The following is a 20,225-nucleotide window of genomic DNA, read 5'->3' as shown; positions in this document are numbered from 1 at the left end:
TAGAGGCCCGATGCATGAAATTCATGCATGGGTAAGGTCCCTAGGCCTGGCTGGCGATCAGGGCCGATCTGTGGGGCAACTGGCAGGGTGATTGGGGGCCCCCCCCCGCTGGCACCTGCCTTGGCTGGCCTGGAGCCTGTGGGCTGGGGGCAGCTCCTGTGTTGAGCGTCTGCCCCCTGGTGGTCAGTGCGCATCATAGTGACCGGTCATTCCGCCGTTCAGTTGATTTGCACATTAGGCTTTTATTATATGACTGACTTTCTAAACTGTTATGTTTTACTGTGGTAAAAATGAAAATTTCCTTTTAAGAGATTTGGCAGCAATATTAAGAATGCTTAGCCCTGGCTGGTGTGACTCAGTTGGTTGGGTGTCATCCCCTGCACAGAAAGGTTGCTGGCTCAATTCCTGGTCAGGGCACATGCCTGGCTTGTGGGGCTCAATCCCCAATAAGGGGCATGCAGGAGGCAGTCTATCTACATAGATATTTCTCTCTTTCTCTCCTTCTCCCTTCCTCTCTCTCTAAAATATCAATGAAAATGTTTTTGAAATATGCTTATAAGATCTGGTTATGTAAACAATTAGGAAACCATGTTATAATTATGTAAAAACACTGAAAGTAAGTGTAAAATGGATATTAGTTAGGGTATTGGGCTTACAAAGTTTTTCTCCCTTTTATTTTCCACAAAATTTAATATAAGTGTTAAAAAGTTAAACTTTCAATAAAAACAGAGAACATTATTAGCAAGCCTAAAAATACAAAAAAAAATTAGGAACATGTCAGGGATAACTCATAGTGGTAACCTGTCAATGATAAATTATATCAAATGAATAACAAATGAAAAGCTCTATTTACATACATTTTTTTTATTCAGAGGGAGTGGGTTTAATCTAATTATAAGGGCAGCAATGATAATGAAATAGAAAAGATGGACTAGAACAAAAAAGTTTAAACAGATACCCAAGGTAATTGGAAAGGAAGCTGAAAACTACTCCTATCCATGATGGAACATTATAAGAGAAGTGCTTGTCAATGAGCACCAGGTGTTTTAAAAATTTTATTTACTTATTTAACAGCTTCTCCCTCTCAAGATCAGGGCCTACTTCTTACTCTCCAGCCATTTTGCATAAAAGACACCTGTGGACAAGGAAAACTGCTCTAATTATCAGTACGTATTATAAAGACTATTAAAACAAGTTCTTGGTACAATGCTGTAATGAAGACAAAATTGTCAAGGAGCTATGACATTGCTTCTCAAAATAAGCAAGGTTTCAAAGCTCTATATAGGCAGGTCAACTTACAAAAAGGCACGGTTCTAAAAGTTTATTTGTAAGTAAGTTATTCAAAATATAGAAAATAAATCCCCCCTCCCCCCAAAAAAATCCTTCCTGAGAAATATTCTACATTTGGAGTCATGATTGCAGGGAAATCTATATTTGCCAAAACTTATCAAACTCTAAATTTGACTGAACGACTGGAACAACCGGTTGACCAGTCACTATGATGCACACTGACCACCAGGGGGCAGATGCTAAATGCAGGAGCTGCCCCCTGGTGGTCAGTGCGCTCCCACAGCCAACCTCCCGTAGCCAGCCAACCTCCTGTGGCCCCACCCCCTGTCCGACTTGCCAATCTCCCATGGCCCCTCCCCCTGACTGGCCAACCTCCCACGACCCCTCTCCCTGGCTAGCCAACCCCCCCACCCCATAGGCCTCGATCGCTGGCCAGGCCAAGGGACCCCACCAATGCATGAATTCGTGCACTGGGCCTCTAGTGTTGATATATTATATCTCAGAATTTTGATTTTTTTAAAACTGTCCTAAAAGGCAGATAGAGTACCATTCCATCAAAAATAAAAATTTAATACATATTTCTAGCACAACACTGTAGCACCATTTGAACTACAGCTAATCACCCTTTATTTCAGTGTTTTTATGGTAAAATGAATTGAGTTCTAAGTAGATAATGGCATATGTCCATGGTTTTCCTATTTCAAAGCATTTCAAGGACTTCAAGACCTTAGCCTTTTAACTCTCTATCAACACCAGAAAGTACTTCTCTACATCAACCATCCCTCAAGTTTTATAAAGTGAAGGAAAGGGTATATATATGCCTACACAAGGCTCCAAACTTGTTACTGCTCTCCATATGTTATTCAAAAGCTGAACATTGTCATGAGATGATAAAATGAGATGAGCTGGTTTTACTAACCTAATAAACTCGAATAAAAGCCAGCAAGATTAGTGGAATCTAATGAACAAAATGAACTAGCAAACAGAATAGAAACAGATTCATAGATACAGAAAACAGACTGTCAGCTGTCAGAGGGGAGGGGGATTGGGGGGTTGTGTGAAAAAGGAGAAGGACATAAGCAAAAAAACCCATACACAAAAACACACACACCAAAAATCAGACACAGACAACAGTATGGTGATTGCCAGAGGGAAAGGGGGATGTGGGAGGAGGAAGACAGCATAGGGGGATAAACGGTGATGGAGATTTTCTTTGGGTCCTAAGCGCATGATGCAGTATTGTAGATGATGTTTTATAGAACTGTACACTTGAAACCTGTATGGTTTTATTAATCAATGTCACCCTAATAAATTCAATAAAAAATAGTCACAATGTCTTCTACTTTTTAGTTCATACAATACTACTCTGAACACTGTGAGACATGCACTTATAATAATTTCTCCTCACAATATTTAAAAAAAAACACAAGATAAGAAAACAACACAGAAACACTAAAGGACTTGACTAAAGTGCAAGTATAATAGCTGGGGTGAAAGTCCTCCTGATTCCCAATGCAGTGTTTATCCCACTACACCCTTCACAGTGAGTATAAGTTCTCATTTTTATAGGACACATTTGGTACTTAATTAATAAATGACATTTTCATGTTAAACTCAGAACTAAGCCAACTTCTGTATATTTTGGCTGTTGTGCCCCCAGACCCAAATCACTGATTTTCTTTCACAGTCACATAAATTGGAAAGTGATGGACTTCTTTAAATTACCTTATCAGTATAAATTGTTGAAAAAAATTTCTTTTTTCTACTGTCATGGGCATAAAACCATGAATACACACACACACACACACACACACACACACACACACACACACATATATACACATATATAAAAGGCTAAGCGACTGGACAACTGGCAGGTAGGTATGATGCACCCTGACCACCAGGGGGCAGATGCCCAACGCAGGAACTGCTGAGTGACTGCAACTTTGCAGAGTGCCCTCTCGCACTCCAGGACCCCTCGGGGGATGTCGGACTGCTGATTTTGGCCTGATCCCTGCAGGCCAGGCCAAGGGACCCCATCTGCCGGAGGGACCCCACCTGCCGGAGGGACCCCACTCACTCTGCAGACACCCTTCGAGCCATGGCACCTCCCAGGTGCGGCTGTCTGGGGAGGGACCGTGGGAGAGACCGTGGGAGGTTGGCTCCAGGGTGTGTCTGGCTCAACTCGCCCAGTCCCGCCCCACAGGCCACCTTCTAATTAATTTCCTTTCAATGTGCACAAATCTGTGCACTGGGCCTCTAAAAAAAAAAAAAAAAATATATATATACACACACACACACACACACACACACACACACACACACATATATGTACAAATTTACAGAAAAGTTTCAAGTACACTAACTTTTCAAATACAAATAACTTTTTTCCTCTTAATATTTTGAGAGAAAGTTGCTGACCTGATGACCCATCACGTCTGAATACTTCAGTGTGTACTTCCTACAAAAAAGGACATTCTCCTATATAACTACAATACATGAATCTGGAAATTAACATTTATACTGTCTAATACTCAAACTACAATTGAATTTTGTTGATTAGCTTAATAATGTTATATCAGAAGCATCCCTGGCCAGTGTTGCTCAGTGGTTAGAGTGGTTGGCCTGAGCACCAAAGGGTCACAGGTTCAATTTCGGTCAAGGGCACTTGCAGGAGTGATGCTGGCCCTAGTTGGGGTGCATGTGGAAGGCAACCTATTAATGTGCCTCTCTCACATTGATGTTTTCCTCTCTCTCCTGTACCCTCTTTCTCTTCTACTTTCTCTCTAAAAATCAATGGAAAAAATATCCTCGGATGAGAATTAACAACAACAAAATGCTCAAGTTAGAGGTCCACAGGCTTGAACAAAAGTTCTATTGTCCGTAAGTGGGCAGGCAGAGATACAGACCTGACTGCTAAAATAAAACTCACGATTTAGTAAAATACTGCAGGAAATTTCCAAGAGGTTGTTGTGTTCTATAATATCTGGTGGGCCACCAAAACTTTCAGAATAAAGGGTCAATGATGGGATGAAATTAATTTAGATTTTGTTAAAAGCTAGTAAAACTTATAAATAGAAACCATAATTTATAACAATTATAACAGTCACACAAAATAAGTAGAGCACTGCAGACAAACTTACTTTATCTACACAGTCATCAAAGAATGCCAGGCTTGCATCTTTATCACTGACAAAAGAACATTCCTCAATGAAGCGAATAAACATTTGTGTTTTGGTCATCATGTTATAGAATTTTTGATGTGATCGGTCTCGGCTTCTTAAGAAAGCTGTTCAACATAAATTTATAGTGTCAGAATATCATTTGTAGATTCATAGAATTTTTAAGCTAGAAGGAACTTGATCAACCATGTCATCTATACCCACCATTTTGCAGAAAAAGAAACTAAGACCCTGAAAGTAGAAGTGATCTGACAAAGATAACAACAGGAAAGAAACTTGAATCAAGATCTTTCAAATCCTCAACCAAAATTGTCTCTATTGTCCCCTCACTACCTCACTACACATAAACTAGTAAATGTGAAAGCATCTTAAAATTGCAATTTACCCCCTCCTTTATGTGTTGCATGATATGTGCATGTGGCTCATGCTCTCTCCATATACATACGTAGTTTTTTTAAAGCAGCAGTTACATCACCCCTAGTATTCATTTATGCTTGTGCCAATACTTACTGTAACAGAGTAAAAGTTTATTTCCTGATTTCACACTCCACCTCATTCACTCAATTACACAACACGGGTTTTCTTTTGGGCCCATGAACTCAAACTATTTCCAATCTCAGGGACTTTGCATAAACTGTTCTCTCTGTCTAAAACACTCTTCTATTTTCCCTTTGCCTAATTTCTACTCCTCCTTTTAAACATGGCTCATGTGTGAATTCCTCACAAGGGCCTTCTGTGACCTAAAGTTGTGAATTGAAGTGTTCATTCATATTATTTTCAAACTAGAGGCCCGATGCATGAAATTCGTACAAGGGGCTTGGCCCTCGCAGCCCCGGCTTCATCTGAAAGGTCATCTGGAAGGTCGTTTGGCTGTCCTGGAAGGTCGTTTAGCATATTATGCCTTTATTATTATAGATTATCTTTTTCACTATAAGCTCTATGGGAGAACTGACCATGTTTCTCTTTTCTTTTCCTTTTATGTGTGTGACCCTGTATCTTTTGCATACCACTATATACCCAAAGCCTATCATTTGGAGGCACTCAATATACACTGAGTGGCCAGATTATTATGACTGGCCAGATTATTATGATCACCCCATCAATACAATGAAGTGAATTAGTTATGCAAATAATAATAATAAAACCTTGAGAGTATTTGCTTAGGAAGTTTTCAATATTCAGTATTTTTGGAAGTGTCAATGAAGCACTGATGGGGTGGTCATAATAATCTGGCCAGTCATAATAATCTGTCCACTCAGTGTATGTTTATTAAATAAATTTATCTTTTAAATGTTAAATACCTCAAAAGAAAGTAAATACACATTATGATACAAATGCATTCCAGGGTTTCCCAACATTTTTTTTTTACTTTGTGGCATGAACAGAAAATAATATTTGTAAAGCATACTGAAGCTGCTCAAGCCTAGAGGTGATCATTACAGGCTACTCAGCATGCCCAACATTGTCTGGCTTCCCTGAAAGCTAAAAGCATCAACATCAACACAACTGTGACACAAGTGCAATAGTATATGTTTAGAAATTTCTGTACTTTTCAAATAGTTCTTCATGCATACTTTGCCAATGGGATTATATTGAATATTCCTGAAAAATAACTGGTCCTATGGAAATGGATTACCAACAGAGTTGCTATTCACGTACTCTCAAAATAGTTATATATTTTGATAAATAGGAGCTATTAACCCAGAAAGCAATGAAATCACAGGAGGTTAAGCTCAATAATATGACAACTGTAAAACTATGCAATCACTCACCTTGTAGGGCAAAAAGAGAGCTTGCATCTGTGGCTGTCTCAGATGGGGCTTGTGTTATTGGTGTTAAGTATGATCTATAACCTTTTAAAATAGAGGCCATGAAACACAAAAATGCCTCTTGGATTTCCAAATCTATCATATGTAACCTCTTTCCAGAATTAAAATCATAGTCATTCATTGCTAAGTCCATTAGTCCATCATCTCTTGGTCTCTGCTGCACTGTGAAGAAATAGTTTTAGTGTTTCTCCAAATAGTCAAAACTAATGTTAATAGTTGCATTATTGTCAATATAAATTTGTTGCATATGTATGTCAAGTCATTATGCTATACACCTTAAACTTACATAGATCTGTATGTCAATTATATCTCAATAAAATTGAAAGAAAAAAATAAACATTTGTTGTGTTTTCAAAAGGGCTCAAGCTAACTCAACCTTTGTTTATATATAACTTCATAAAATGTAAATCCTAGAAAAGCTTACCACAAATTTTTTAGGCTCTGCTGAGTACATTTTATCCAAATTAAACACAAAATAGCTGGCCGGTGTGACTTAGTGGTTGAATGTCAACCTATGAACCAGGAGGTGACTGTTTGATTTCCGGGCAGGGCACATGCTCAGATTATAGGCTCGATCTCTAGTAGGGGGCATGTAGGAGGCAGCTAATCAATGATTCTCTCTCATCATTGATATTTCTATCTCTCTCTCCCTCTCCCTCCATCTCTGGAATCAATTAAAATATATATATATATATTTAAAAATTGAACACAAAATAATCCCTTTTTATCTGACTACCACCAGAAAAAATCTTCATGTTGTAAAATAACTATATGTAGGTTAATAAATGAAGATCATAACAACCATAGCAACTGGACATGGAGTTAAATGCAATAGTCCTTCCTTTCCTCTTTTGTTTCTTTTAAATATAAGTATGTATAGGAGGAACATTCTGGGATTAAAATGTGAAAATCAACTCTTAATCTGAACAATTATTTCTGAACAATTCAATGCTAAAGCCATTAGGTAGTAAAAGAATAACTTTACAGTAGAGAAGAAGCTTGGTAGAAACCACATAATCAAGTGATCAAAGGGAAAATATTAATCAATAATGGGACAAATTGATATAGTGCTCAATCTGATAAGGATACTATGCAAGGAACTCAGTGTCACTTCTGCAATATTTCTGTCAAAGTTGCATGATCTGTATTTATCATGAGGACATTCAGACAAACCCATATCATGGACCATTCTACAATAGTAAGAATAATCTTCAAAAGTGTCAAGAAAATGAAGAAAAAAATTGATGAACTGTTTAGAGAAAAGAATACAAAAGAGACCTGAGACTAAATACAACATCTGATATGCAAATGGGTTCTTTTGCTATAAAGAACATTACATATTATGATAACTAGCAAAACTCAAATCAGGTCTGAGGATAAGGATGGCAGTAACTTTGAATGTTAATTTCCTGATTTTCATGGTTATATGGTTGTATTGTAGTGCTATAGGAGAATGTACTTGTTGGTAAGAATACATTCCATTTGGAGGTGATGGAACATCTATTCTCCAAGGGTCAGGAGAAAAAAGTTTGTGATTGCTTAAAACTTTAAAAACTTTTTAAAATATGAGGAATAAATCATCTTAGCAAGTTTTTTTTCAAGTTCTTATTGTCTAAAAAAGTAAAAGTATTAGAAAGAATGTAGGCATTGGAACAGAAGGTTTTAATCATTAGCTTCAACTGAATGATTCCTAAGAACGTACTTTTTACCTCTCAACCTTATTATCCTCACCTCATAGTTGCAAAGATAAAAGAATGTATGTGAAAGTACTCTGAAGCTAGAAAATGTTATACAATCCTGAACTGTCAGTATTGTTTAAAAGTCTGTAGTTTTAAGCTTTAAGATTCTGTCCTTTATTTATTTATTTTTTTTAAATATATATTTTATTGATTTTTTACAGAGAGGAAGGGAGAGAGATAGAGAGTTAGAAACATCGATGTGAGAGAAACATCCATCAGCTGCCTCCTGCACATCTCCTACTGGGGATGTGCCCGCAACTCAGGTACATGCCCTTGACCGGAATCGAACCTGGGACCTTTCAGTCCACAGGCTGACGCTCTATCCACTGAGCCAAACCGGTTTTGGCAAGATTCTGTCCTTTAATAGAGCTAAATGAACTATTTCATTGATTTTAATAATATTTAAATATTGCTAAATATTCACTGCTGGACTTCTCAGTTATTCAAAGGAAGTGCATGTACTTTTAGAAAGCAATTAACTAGGTAGTTTAAATAAAATTCCATACACAATTTACTTGTTCCATAAGATAAAATTTTATTCATTTGATGTTATTTTTTAAATATCCCAATATTTATGAATCACATCCAAATTATCTACTTATTGTGAGGTTTACTTTGTAAACATTGTCTTTCGCCCTAGCTGGTTTGGCTCAGGGGATAGAGCATTGATTGGCCTGCAGGCTGAAGGGTCCCAGGTTCAATTCCTGTCAAGGGCACATGCCTAGGTTGTAGGCTTGGTCCCCAGCAGGGGACATGCAGGAGGCAGCCGATCAATGATTCTCATCATTGATGTTTCTATATCTCTCTCCCTCTCCCTTCCACTTTGAAATCAACAAAAATATACTTTAAAAACAAAACAAAACATTGTTTTTCATGTCCTCTTCCAAGTATACTACAGGATATAAACCATTTCCTATGCTTATATTTCACCTACTACATAAATGAGAATCTCAAGTATCGCTACACAATTACTAACCATTTTTCATACAGTAAGCATTAAATTAAGCGCCCTGAATAGACCGTTGTTATAAAATACCAAGAGGATTAGATAAATGAAGATTTCATTCTTCTTAGTAATTCTGGATCACTGTCAAGATATTCTTACATAGCTTTTTACTGAAATATTCCATAGTCTAATCAATTTTCATTTTGATTAATTTCCTAATGCTTGCAGCAAGTTTCTATTTTCAAATCATTTGAAGAAAGCACACTAGGTGAAAAGCATAAGACCTAGCTCACCCTATTGGAAATTAGCATTTTCTAATGTAACTGAAACCATTTAATATATTCAAAACTAACTTTCTATTCCATGTATGAAGAAAATATACAAGTGGAAATGCTTATTTTTTCCATGGTGTTTCAGTAACAGTAAATTAAAGAAAACAACCAGTTTAACCTCTTTTTGAATTTTATTATTCTAAAATGGTTCTATAAAAATGTGATATCAAAAATAAATCTCCCATTTAGCTTCTAACAAATTTTGCCTATATGCTCATTTGCCTTTAAGAGTGTAAAAATACTTTCCTTTAGATAAACTTTTTATAAGTACAGCAAAGTAACTGGAGTTCTTTTCTCAGATTAAATTACTTCCTTTAATTAAGTTAGACACTTACATTTTGCCAATTGCTGGTACAAATTATTCAGTGTGTTCATCAGATTTTTACATGGCTTCTTTGGAAGTATCTTCCAGGCTACATTTTTCTTGTCACCAGTTCTGAGATTAAATGGAAAAAATAATACATTTGTTAGATGAACCTTTTTTTGAGGAAAAGGGGAAATATATACTTAATTATGTAAAAAAGGAAAAAGAGAAAACACGTTGAACAAAAAAGAAAACACTTAACAAAATATTCTAGTGAACAGGAGAAAAATATTACTGGGGTAAATAGGAATGTTGAATATTAAAAAGTAATTTATATGAGGGTGAAACCTTGCATTAAATATAGCTCAAATATTTGTAATTATATTGGTATTGAGTACATTGCATGTGCATTGGTATCATGCCAATCACTACCAAATTTAACATGGTGGTCATTACTCTTAAACTCCATTTAAGAGTCTTTAGACACCTAAATACTGGGAAAATCCTACTATGTGGATTTTGTTGTTGTTGTTATAGATTAGAAAACTTTCAATGAGCTTATCAAAATACTTTGTCATATTTAAATACTGTTTCTGCCCTGACCAGTTTGGCTCAGTGGCTAGAGCATCGGCCTGTGAACTGAAGAGTCCCAGGTTCGATTCCGGTCAAGGGCATGTACCTTGGTTGCGGGCACATCCTCAGTAGGGGGTGTGCAGGAGGCAGTTGATCCATGTTTCTCTCTCATCGATGTTTCTAGCTCTCTATCTCTCTCCCTTCCTCTCTGTAAAAAATCAATTAAAAAAAAAACTAAATACTGTTTCTTAGTTTCCTAAAAGAAAAATTATTTTTGTTTCCTTCAGAAAAGAAATAATCTATAATATTAACTTAATCAAATAAACTAGAACATTCCAAAATATTTTTAAATTATAAAAGAGGGTATGTGTCTGGAAGTGGTATCTTTAGAAAAACAAACAAACAAACAAAAAACAAAACAAAAAAACCCCCCTGAAAGTGGTATCTTTGTTTCTAAGACAAACTTCTATAATCTCCTTTAGTACCACTATGACAATACAGTTGTTGCTCTTTAAACTACATATGGGGTAGGAGAAAAACAACAACATGGTGATAAAACCCCATAAAGGTTTTGGACTTAACTATAACTTCGTTTATTCCACTCTTTATTAAATATTTTTTTATTTCAATAGCAATGAATACTCATTTTAGAAAACTTGAAAAATGCACAGAAAAAGGAGAAGAAATGTACATCACTTATGTTTTAACCACCAAAGACAACGATATAGCACAGGTGTGCAGTGAAACTTGCTGAACTTTTTTTTTCAATGTTCCCTAAACTTCCCACAGAACAAAAGGATCACTTTGAAAACTAAACGAAGAAAAAAGAGTGGATGGGAAAGCTTAAGCAGACAAAGAACAACTAACTGTCTTGGAATCTATCTTATCTTTCTACAAATGAGAATAAAAATATAGATAGGGCAAGGTAAATTTGCAGGTGTCCTGCTGTGAAGATTTTATTTCATTTATAATGTGACCAAGAGCATAAAATCCTACATTACAGTGAGAACACAACGTAGTAACACTATTTACATTATTTTCTTTTTAAAAAAATATATATTTTATTGATTTTTTACAGAGAGGAAGGGAGAGGGCTAGAGAGTTAGAAACATCGATGAGAGAGAAACATCGATCAGCTGCCTCCTGCATGCCCCCCACTGGGGATGTGCCCGCAACCAAGGTACATGCCCTTGACCAGAATCAAACCTGGGACCTTTCAGTCCGCAGGCCGACGCTCTATCCACTGAGCCAAACCAGTTAGGGCTACATTATTTTCTTGATAAAACTTTGCAACACAGTACTCCCACTGTGTCTTATCATTCACTGTATGCATGCCTGCCTTAGACTAGATTATGAGCAACTTAAGAAAAGGGAGTGTACTTGGTTTACCTTTTTATTCCCAGTGCCTAGCAAAAAAGGTATTCAAGATGTAGCATAAATGAATGAAAAATATGTTATTTCATTACATCTAATTATTTACATCAAATAAATAATTTTCTTCTCTAACTCTTGATATCTTCACTTTAAAACTTGGCTGAGTAGGACAGGTTAATTTAGTATCTGAAATTGGATCTATGCTAGCCCTCTGCATTTGCATTCATAGTAACCTCATTTACAAGGTAACTATTACATAAATAGTTAGCCAATAATTAGTAATAAGATGTATTAGTTTGGAGTCAGACAGTGATGGTTTCAAAAATGCAGCTCTGGCAGTATAAGTTATGTGCCTTTTGATAAATTACTTAAAAATCTAAGCTTTGGTTTTCTTCTGTCACAGGGTTAATAAAAACTACCTCACAAAATAAAGAGAATAATATGAGACAACTAAGGCATACAGCTTTATGACTAGCACATATAAGATTCTAATTTCCCTTACTTCAGAAATTTCTTGACATTAATAATATACTCTGTATTATATGTACCTAAGAGTCAGAGAGGGAAAAGGAAACCAAAAATTCCATACTCAGAATTTGTTTTTCTTTCAAATTTCAGGTTGAGACTTCAGAAATTCTGGATGAAGGAAGGTAAAAAGCTGTTAGCTTACTAGTTTAGTACCCCCTTAGGTTTTTAAAGATGATAATATCAAGAAGGAAGAATACTAAGGAATGCAAAAGACTCATGTTTTGTTGATTCTTTAATTCATTAGTGATCAAAACAGAAAGATAAAATAATAATTAAAAATTCTGTTATCCCTGGCTGGTGTGGCTCAGTTGGTTGGAGCATCTTCCCATGCACCAAAAGGTTGCTGGTTCAATTCCCAGTCAGGGTCCATATATAGGTCAGGGCACGTTCAGGAGACAACCAACTCATGTTTCTCTCTCACATCGACATTTCTCTCTCTCTCTCTTTCTCCCTCCCTTCCGATCTCTCTAAAATCAATCCTCAGGCGAGGATTAAAAAAATTCTTCTAACAAATTGAGGGAAAGTATAAAAAGAGGGAAATGTAATTTATCGCCGAAATAAACCTAGTATATACTCATTTACCGTCCTTAATTTTAATTTTTAAAAACACTGTCATGTAACATTAACAAATGGGAAAGAAAAGAGATACTACTTTAATATTTAAAGAGTTAAATATTCCAGGTAAAGAATTAAATATTCCTAGTAAATAATCTTTGACTCTATTGATCCCATACGTAAAACGGCTTTTACACACCAAGTACATCCTATATTTTCTTGGTTAGGCTTTCTCTGAATAAAAGCTTTTTGACAGCAGACATGTTTTATACTAGAAAATTATTTTTTTGCTAAACTTTTCTGATGATTTAGGTATTTGAAGTTTTGACATAAGACAAAATTAGAATTAATGTAAGATTAAATTAAAAGGCTTTAATATAACACATGCATATTTTAAAATGAAGAAAAACCTATTTCACATATACATAAGTTATAAAAGGCATACTAGCCTTTGGGCTTTTCTGATAATTATTTTAAGCATGTCCTGTGGATTCAATGTGGTCACTGCATCAATTTCCTCTTTCCTGAATAGCATAAGTATGATTAAACTGAAAATAAGGGGTCTAAGAGAAACACTTAATTATAAAAAAGCTACAAATATACAGCTCCAGTAGTACAACTTAAATATTATTCCAATAAAAGAGAGCAGTTTATAAAATCCTTACACTCCTAGGATATAAGAGTAAAAAAAAGTATAATTTAAAAGTGATTTAATGACAGAGGGGTGGGGGCTAGGAGGACTAGATAAAGGAAGGTGAAGGGACCAGCTGAAGAATATATACACATAGCCTATGGACACAGACAATAGTGTGATGAGGACCAAAGGAGGGGGAGGCGGGCTGAGTGAAGGTGGACAAAAAGGGGGGAAATGGGGGACATCTGCAATAGCGTCAACAATAAATTTTTTTAAGTTATTTAAAAATTTAAAAACATTACATTAATTTTGATATGAATTATCAGTATTCTAAATAATATTACACTATACTAGAAATAGGACTGAAATACTAATCAAGGAATAGTATTTCAATTCAATTTGTTTCACCCATACCCATTTGACTAAAGGGAAATACATTTTTTTCTATTTCTAACTTCAATTTCCCTTCTGCTAAATTTCTATGTAAGCATAAGATTATAATGTTTCTTAAATATTTAAAAAGCTAAGGATGAAAGGTACATTCTCTTTCCAATAAAACCTTCTCCAAATGCCCTAAATCTATCCCACTGAATATAGTAAGAGCTGATTCAAAGACGGTAATAATCCTAAACACAAAAACAATATATCTGAAGGGAAATTCTGATAAGCATTCATAAAATAAACAATTACACACATAGACTATGAAGTAAAATTAGTGGGTGTAGAATCAGTAAAATGTACTTACTGAGAAATGGTGTTGGTATCTAGATCAACACAACTAACATCTGGTGGTGGGTCATAGAGATCAAAGTATCTTGAATCAATTCCTACTATGAATGGACATGGTGCACTCAAGACATCGGCTAAAGCCAGTGGGCAGAGAGGAACATATGGGCATGGCCAGTGGAAAGGGAATATCATCTTGGATAAACAAAAGATTGAAGAATATTTAGCTGTTTGACATTGAAGCATAATTTATCAGCAAGCACAAAAAATTATATTTTAAATATTTAGACTTAAAGTCTAATGCTTGAAAATGAATTAAATAATTATAACTAGTGTCAATGGTCAGAAAATTTAAATTATTTTCACAACATAAAAATTCATTACACTTTGAGTTAAAATAGCTTTAAATCACATATTTTCACAATAAGAAACTGTGATACTCACAGACACTAATGCTTCTGTCACACTAGTAAGCACTGAAGGCCGTAAGGAATGGATGAGAATCTTATGTTCTGTTACTGCAAACACCAGTAGTGTCACAGCATTTTCAGGCCCTAAATTCTGAAGTAGTGTTGAAAACTTGCCACCACTGTCAATCCAAACAAAAATATATAATTAATAAAATAAAGATCCAATAGCCTCATTACACAAAATAATGAAAAAAATTCATGATTAGGGTAGAATTTTGTATTATATATTCAACTTTAAATGTGATTGCTGATCTTATGTAGGGAAAACTGCATCAGAAACACTATGAAAACAATGACGTTTTATGAAGTTTCAAAATTATTGAATTCTTCTGCATTGTATTCATTATGGAAAATGAAAAATTATCTGTTTTATTTTATATATGAAGATCTACCATGTAGATAATGTCCAAATAAAGAATTTAATTTATACAGGTATGCTTTGATTGAAAGCAAATCCTTTAATGAAAGTTTTGGCTCATCTCCCACTATAATAGTAAAAAACCCCCAAAAAACTACATGACTTACAGGCCCACCTCCCTTAAGGTAAATACACATATTATTGCAAATAATCTTTCATATTGTAATAATAATAGTAATATGAAATCAAGAGCTATCAAGTAATGATATAAATACAAAGCGAATTCATAACCAAAACTTAGACATCTAAGAGGTTGAGCATAGACCTATGAACCAGGACATTCTGGTTTGATTCCCAGTCAGGGCACATGCCTGGGTTGCTGGCTAGATCCCATGTGCGGGTTGTGCAGGGGGCAGCCGATCAATGATTCTCTCTCATTATTGCTGCTTCTATCCCTTTCTCCCTCTCCCTTCCTCTCTGAAATCAATAAAAATATATATTTTTAAAAAACCACTTATACATCTGCATAGTAACAAAATGCTGACAAATAACTCTGTAAGCCAACCAGTGTTTTGTCTATATAATCTATAACAAAAGCATAATATCTATAATAATAAAAGCATAATATGCTAATTAGACTGGACATCCTTCCAGGCGAAGCTGGGGCTGCAAGGGAAGCCCAGGTCCCAGGTGCCTGCTGGCAGCCAGAGGGAAGCTGGTGACGGCAGCCGGGGAAGGAAGGCCTACTCTTGCATGAATTTTGTGCATCGGGCCTCTAGTGCTAAATAATTGGCTTCATTAGATTTTTTTTTTAAATAAAGCAAAATTAGTAACAAAAGTCTCTTGGAGAAATGAAAACATATGTCCACAAAAATCTTGTGCATGTTCACAGCAGCATTATTCATAGTAGCCAAAAAGTCTATCAACTGATGAATGGATAAATAAAATGTAGTATATTCATATACTGAAATATTTGTTGGAACTAAAAAGAAATGAAGTACTGATACACACTAGATCAGCCGTGGGCAAACTACGGCCCGCGGGCCGGCCCATTTGAAATGAATAAAACTAAAAAAAAAAAAGACCGTACCCTTTTATGTAATGATGTTTACTTTGAATTTACATTAGTTCACACAAACACTCCATCCATGCTTTTATTCCAGCCCTCCGGTCCAGTTTAAGAGCCCATTGTGGCCCTTGAGTCAAAAAGTTTGCCCACCCCTGCACTAGATCATGGATGAACCTTGGAAACATTATGCTAAGTGAAAGAAACTAAACACAAAAGGTCAAATATTATATGATTCCATTTATATGAAATGTTCAGAATAGGCAAGTCTGTAGAGACAGAAACAGATGAACTGTTGCCAAGGGTTGGGGAGATGCATGTGTTTGTGTGTGTAGGGATGGGAGAAATAGGGAAGGTAAACTGCTAAAGCATACAGGGATTCTTTTTAGAGAGATTAAAATGTTCTAAAATTGATTATAGTGACAGTTGCAGAACTCTGTGAATATAACCAGTAGATTGTACAATTTAATTGAGTGAATTATCTAATATGTGAAATATATACCAAAAAAACTGTTAGCAAAAAAAAAAAAAAAGTCCTTGGGTAATTTAGAATCATTTTAATATAGTCTTAGTCAGTATTTCTAGTTTATTTTTGGCTTAAACAACGGTTAAGAAAACACTGATCACTCTGGACCAAGACCTAGTGATGAAATAATCTGCAATTTTTACAAAATTAATGTCAAAGATGGCACCTAGTCTCCCTTAGATGTGTGCTACAAAATAATTATATTGTAGCTACTTCTCTGCAAGAAAAATTATACAGCTAATTGAATTTTAAGAAATGATATCACAGAAAAAATATATTTCATAATTTCTCTTTTTAAGGTGATGAAATACATTGTTCTACCCCATGGTTTAATATTTATACGTATCTTTTTATTTTGAGATTAAGTGGAAAGTTAATTACATTGGATATTCTTCAGAGAATATTTAAAGCTAAAAATAATTGTTTTCATAATCGACATACATATGTACCTATTTTTTTTTTTTTTTTAAATGCTGCAGAGGCTTGAAAGCCCCATGCTTTTTTTTTTTTTTTTAAAATATATTTTATTGATTTTTCACAGAGAGGAAGGGAGAGAGATAGAGAGTCAGAAACATCGACGAGAGAGAAACATCGACCAGCCGCCTCCTGCACATCTCCTACTGGGGATGCGCCCGCAACCCAGGCACATGCCCTTGACCGGAATCGAACCCGGGACCCCTCAGTCCGCAGGCCGACGCTCCATCCACTGAGCCAAACCGGTTTCGGCCATATGTACCTATTTATGTAATAGTACTTAACAAATGGATACACAAAATACCAAACACTACCTCGAAAATCTTTCTTTTTTTAAGAATGTTAAACTAAATATTAAGTAAATGGAATTTAGATAAAAAACAGTTAAATGAAAATATTTACATCAACATTTGAAATTTTACTTAGGAAAGAGAGAAAGTATCTGAGCTAACACTAGATTTAGAGAAATAAACAGAAATGAAGTTTTACTTGCCTTAGTGGAAGAGGTGAAGAAACAGGCTGACTGAGGATCAGACTATCGTGTGGTGATAACTGGAAGAAGATTTAAAATAAAGTATTTGAAATATAAAGATAAACTTTAAACACCACTTTCTGGTAAAAACATATAGATTAATGATGATGAAGTTTCAATATATTCATTCATCAGTATAATCACTTACTAAGATCCTGAAAATATGCCCTGATTACTGACCTCTTCTGACTACTAATTCTTCCATTCTAAACCCTGTATTTTTTCTTCTGTTCTTCAATGTTTCCCTAATGCCATTTTAACAAATCTGTATTGAAAGACTAAATTATTAATTTAATACCATAAAACCAGAGTTAGCAAATCTATGGCCTCCAGGGCAAATCCAAAGGCTACCTGTTTTTATGAACAGTTCATCGGAATTCATCATTTACATATTACCTCTAGCCGATTTTGCGTAATAACAACAGGGCTGAGATCAAATGGCTTGTAAACACTAAGATATTTACTTTTTGGTCCTCAACAGAAACATTTTGCCAACTTCTGCTATAAAACAAATGTTTTATGCGTATTCAAACTGACTGTTACATATATTTTGGCACTAAATACCAAGAAGTAAGATAGAATTAATATGTAAATATGCAGACTGAGATAATAAAACTTATCAAATGATATTTTTCTAGATATTTTATCTGTATCAATATAATAATGCAGTTATTTTTATCCACATTTTCAAATTTATGCAGATTTTTACAAATTTGTAAATATCTATTTGTCAAATGATTTCTAATTTTGAATGACACCCCAATACTGGCTGCAATAGATTTAGAACAGCACACATAGTGATGTTACATGAAAATGTCTTAATGTAAATCACTTCATAAATGATGATTAAATAAGCAGAAATTTACATATCAAGACAAAAAATATGAACAAGAAAAGAAAGTCGCAGGTTGGAAGAGGTTAATGGGGGGGCGGATCTATGGAATACTTTCAACAGTAAAGATTAAAAAAAAAAAGAAGAAAGTCAATTGGGAGAAAGAGATGGGGAAATAATTTATGTTTATTTTAAACTTCCCCCATCACAAAGATATGAGCATTCCTTCATGCAATATATGAAAATACACAACTTTCCCTTCTATATACTGTAATATACTTATCTTAGGGACTAATGCCAAAACCATTGAGAAACTTTCAAACACTGAGAACAAATTTAAGAAAATAAGTTCCTTTTTGTGTTCAAAATGTCCACGGCTTCCTACTTCTTCAACTCTGCAACCCTTTATTAAAGAAAGAAGGGCCCAAACTCCAAAATAAATTAGCATCTTGCTCTCTTTCAATCTCATTTTTTCCCCATTTAAAATTTTTATTCCTATGTTACATTTTGACAGAGCCAATAGTTCATTCAACAGGGCACTTATATCAAGAAAATCTTACCTGAACTAAAATCCGTGGTCTCTGAGGAGATGGAAAAGGAACTTTATGCATAAAATGAGAAATATGCCTTAAAAACAAACAAACAAAAAACCAATTAATCCCAAAGTGAGTACCATATGCTACAAAGGTCAACATGTCATCATAAGTCCAAGTTAAGTCAAAAGCTCTGTGAACCTATAATTTCGAAATCCCTGCTACTATGAAAACAAGTGAACAAACAACCAAAAATAATTTGTCCCATTAAAGTTGCTTCTACTTAAATTCAATAACTTCTCATATTAATAGTTGTTCACATTCAACAATGTTTATGTCATGAATATCTCAAAAGCCATTTTACCTTTTACCTCTCCCTAAGTAGATAATATATAACATACCGGAGATGTAGACAGTGCATTTGTAATATACACTTTAGTCAACTGTTCATATTTTAAAAGTGAAACACCATTTAGAGTGCTCCAGAAAAATGGAAGAGTTTTACTATTTCTAAAAGATAAACAATATACAGACACACCTTATTTTATTGCACTTCGCTTTACAACTTTATAGATGTGTCTTTTACAAACTAAATGCAAAACTCTCCACCAGCAAAAAGATTACAACTCACTTTATTGCAATACTTGATTACAGTGGTCTGGGTTGGAAATTGCAATATCTCCAAGGAATGCCTGTTCTTTCTATTAATAACAGGTTAAAAATTCTATTATTGAGTTTATGGTTTTTTTTTCTAGAAATGGATAAAAAGTGAGATTGATGTGTTTTGTTTATAGCACTATGAAAAAGAAAAAAGGCAACATTAGTGAAAAATCCTTTTTTTAGAAAAAAGTTATTTTATTTCTGTATTACTTTTGTCTTAAGTATTATTTCAAAATCATCTTTGTTTCAGACCTGGGATAATTTCAACAGGATAGAGACATTAAAAGAGAAATGTATTAATTTTACAAACATGTTTTGACTGCTTGCTATGTATAAGACACTGCCAGACATTTTGGGAATTATAAAAAAAGCATATTATGCCATGAAGGTACTCATAACCTAAGAAAAAAGATGAGGGGAACGAGTTCCAAGACACACTTTTGCTTGAATTATCTGAAGTTGTTAGAACAGCAGAAAACAAAGTGTACTCCATGAACATCTAAAGATCTCTAAAACCCATCCATGGAGGATCTGCAAGGTCAAAACTAATTTTTTTTTTTAATCCTCATGGGAGGATATGTTGATTGAATTTCAGAGACACAGACATTGATGTGAGAGAGAAACATCAATTGCCTCCTGTATGGGCACCCTGACTGGGGATCGAACCCGCCACCTTTTGGTGTACGGGATCACGCTCCAATTGAACCATACCGGCCAGGGCTCCAGTGTATTTTTTAAAAAATAATCTGTGGCCTTAGCTGG

The 20,225-nt window shown here is 34.9% G+C and overlaps 1 protein-coding gene across 7 annotated transcripts in view; it reads right to left on the bottom strand.

The window, feature by feature from the left end:
• The window catches only part of DENND4A (DENN domain containing 4A), a 112,093-nt gene that overhangs the window by 32,373 nt on the left and 59,495 nt on the right, over positions 1-20,225 (bottom strand). For all 7 annotated transcript variants that reach the window (XM_070420580.1, XM_070420601.1, XM_070420610.1 and 4 more), the window contains exons 9-15: positions 18,831-18,897; positions 17,400-17,458; positions 14,457-14,601; positions 14,032-14,207; positions 9,654-9,754; positions 6,245-6,463; positions 4,434-4,579 (exon numbers count right to left, since the gene is read on the bottom strand). In XM_070420580.1, the coding sequence (XP_070276681.1) occupies positions 4,434-4,579; positions 6,245-6,463; positions 9,654-9,754; positions 14,032-14,207; positions 14,457-14,601; positions 17,400-17,458; positions 18,831-18,897 (913 nt within the window). The remainder of the gene's footprint in view (positions 1-4,433; positions 4,580-6,244; positions 6,464-9,653; positions 9,755-14,031; positions 14,208-14,456; positions 14,602-17,399; positions 17,459-18,830; positions 18,898-20,225) is intronic.

Source organism: Myotis yumanensis, unplaced genomic scaffold, assembly GCF_028538775.1.
Source record: "Myotis yumanensis isolate MYYU_CA2020_CCGP unplaced genomic scaffold, mMyoYum1.0.hap1 SCAF_1, whole genome shotgun sequence".
Classification (NCBI taxonomy): domain Eukaryota; kingdom Metazoa; phylum Chordata; class Mammalia; order Chiroptera; family Vespertilionidae; genus Myotis; species Myotis yumanensis.
This window is presented reverse-complemented; position numbering and strand designations above follow the sequence as displayed.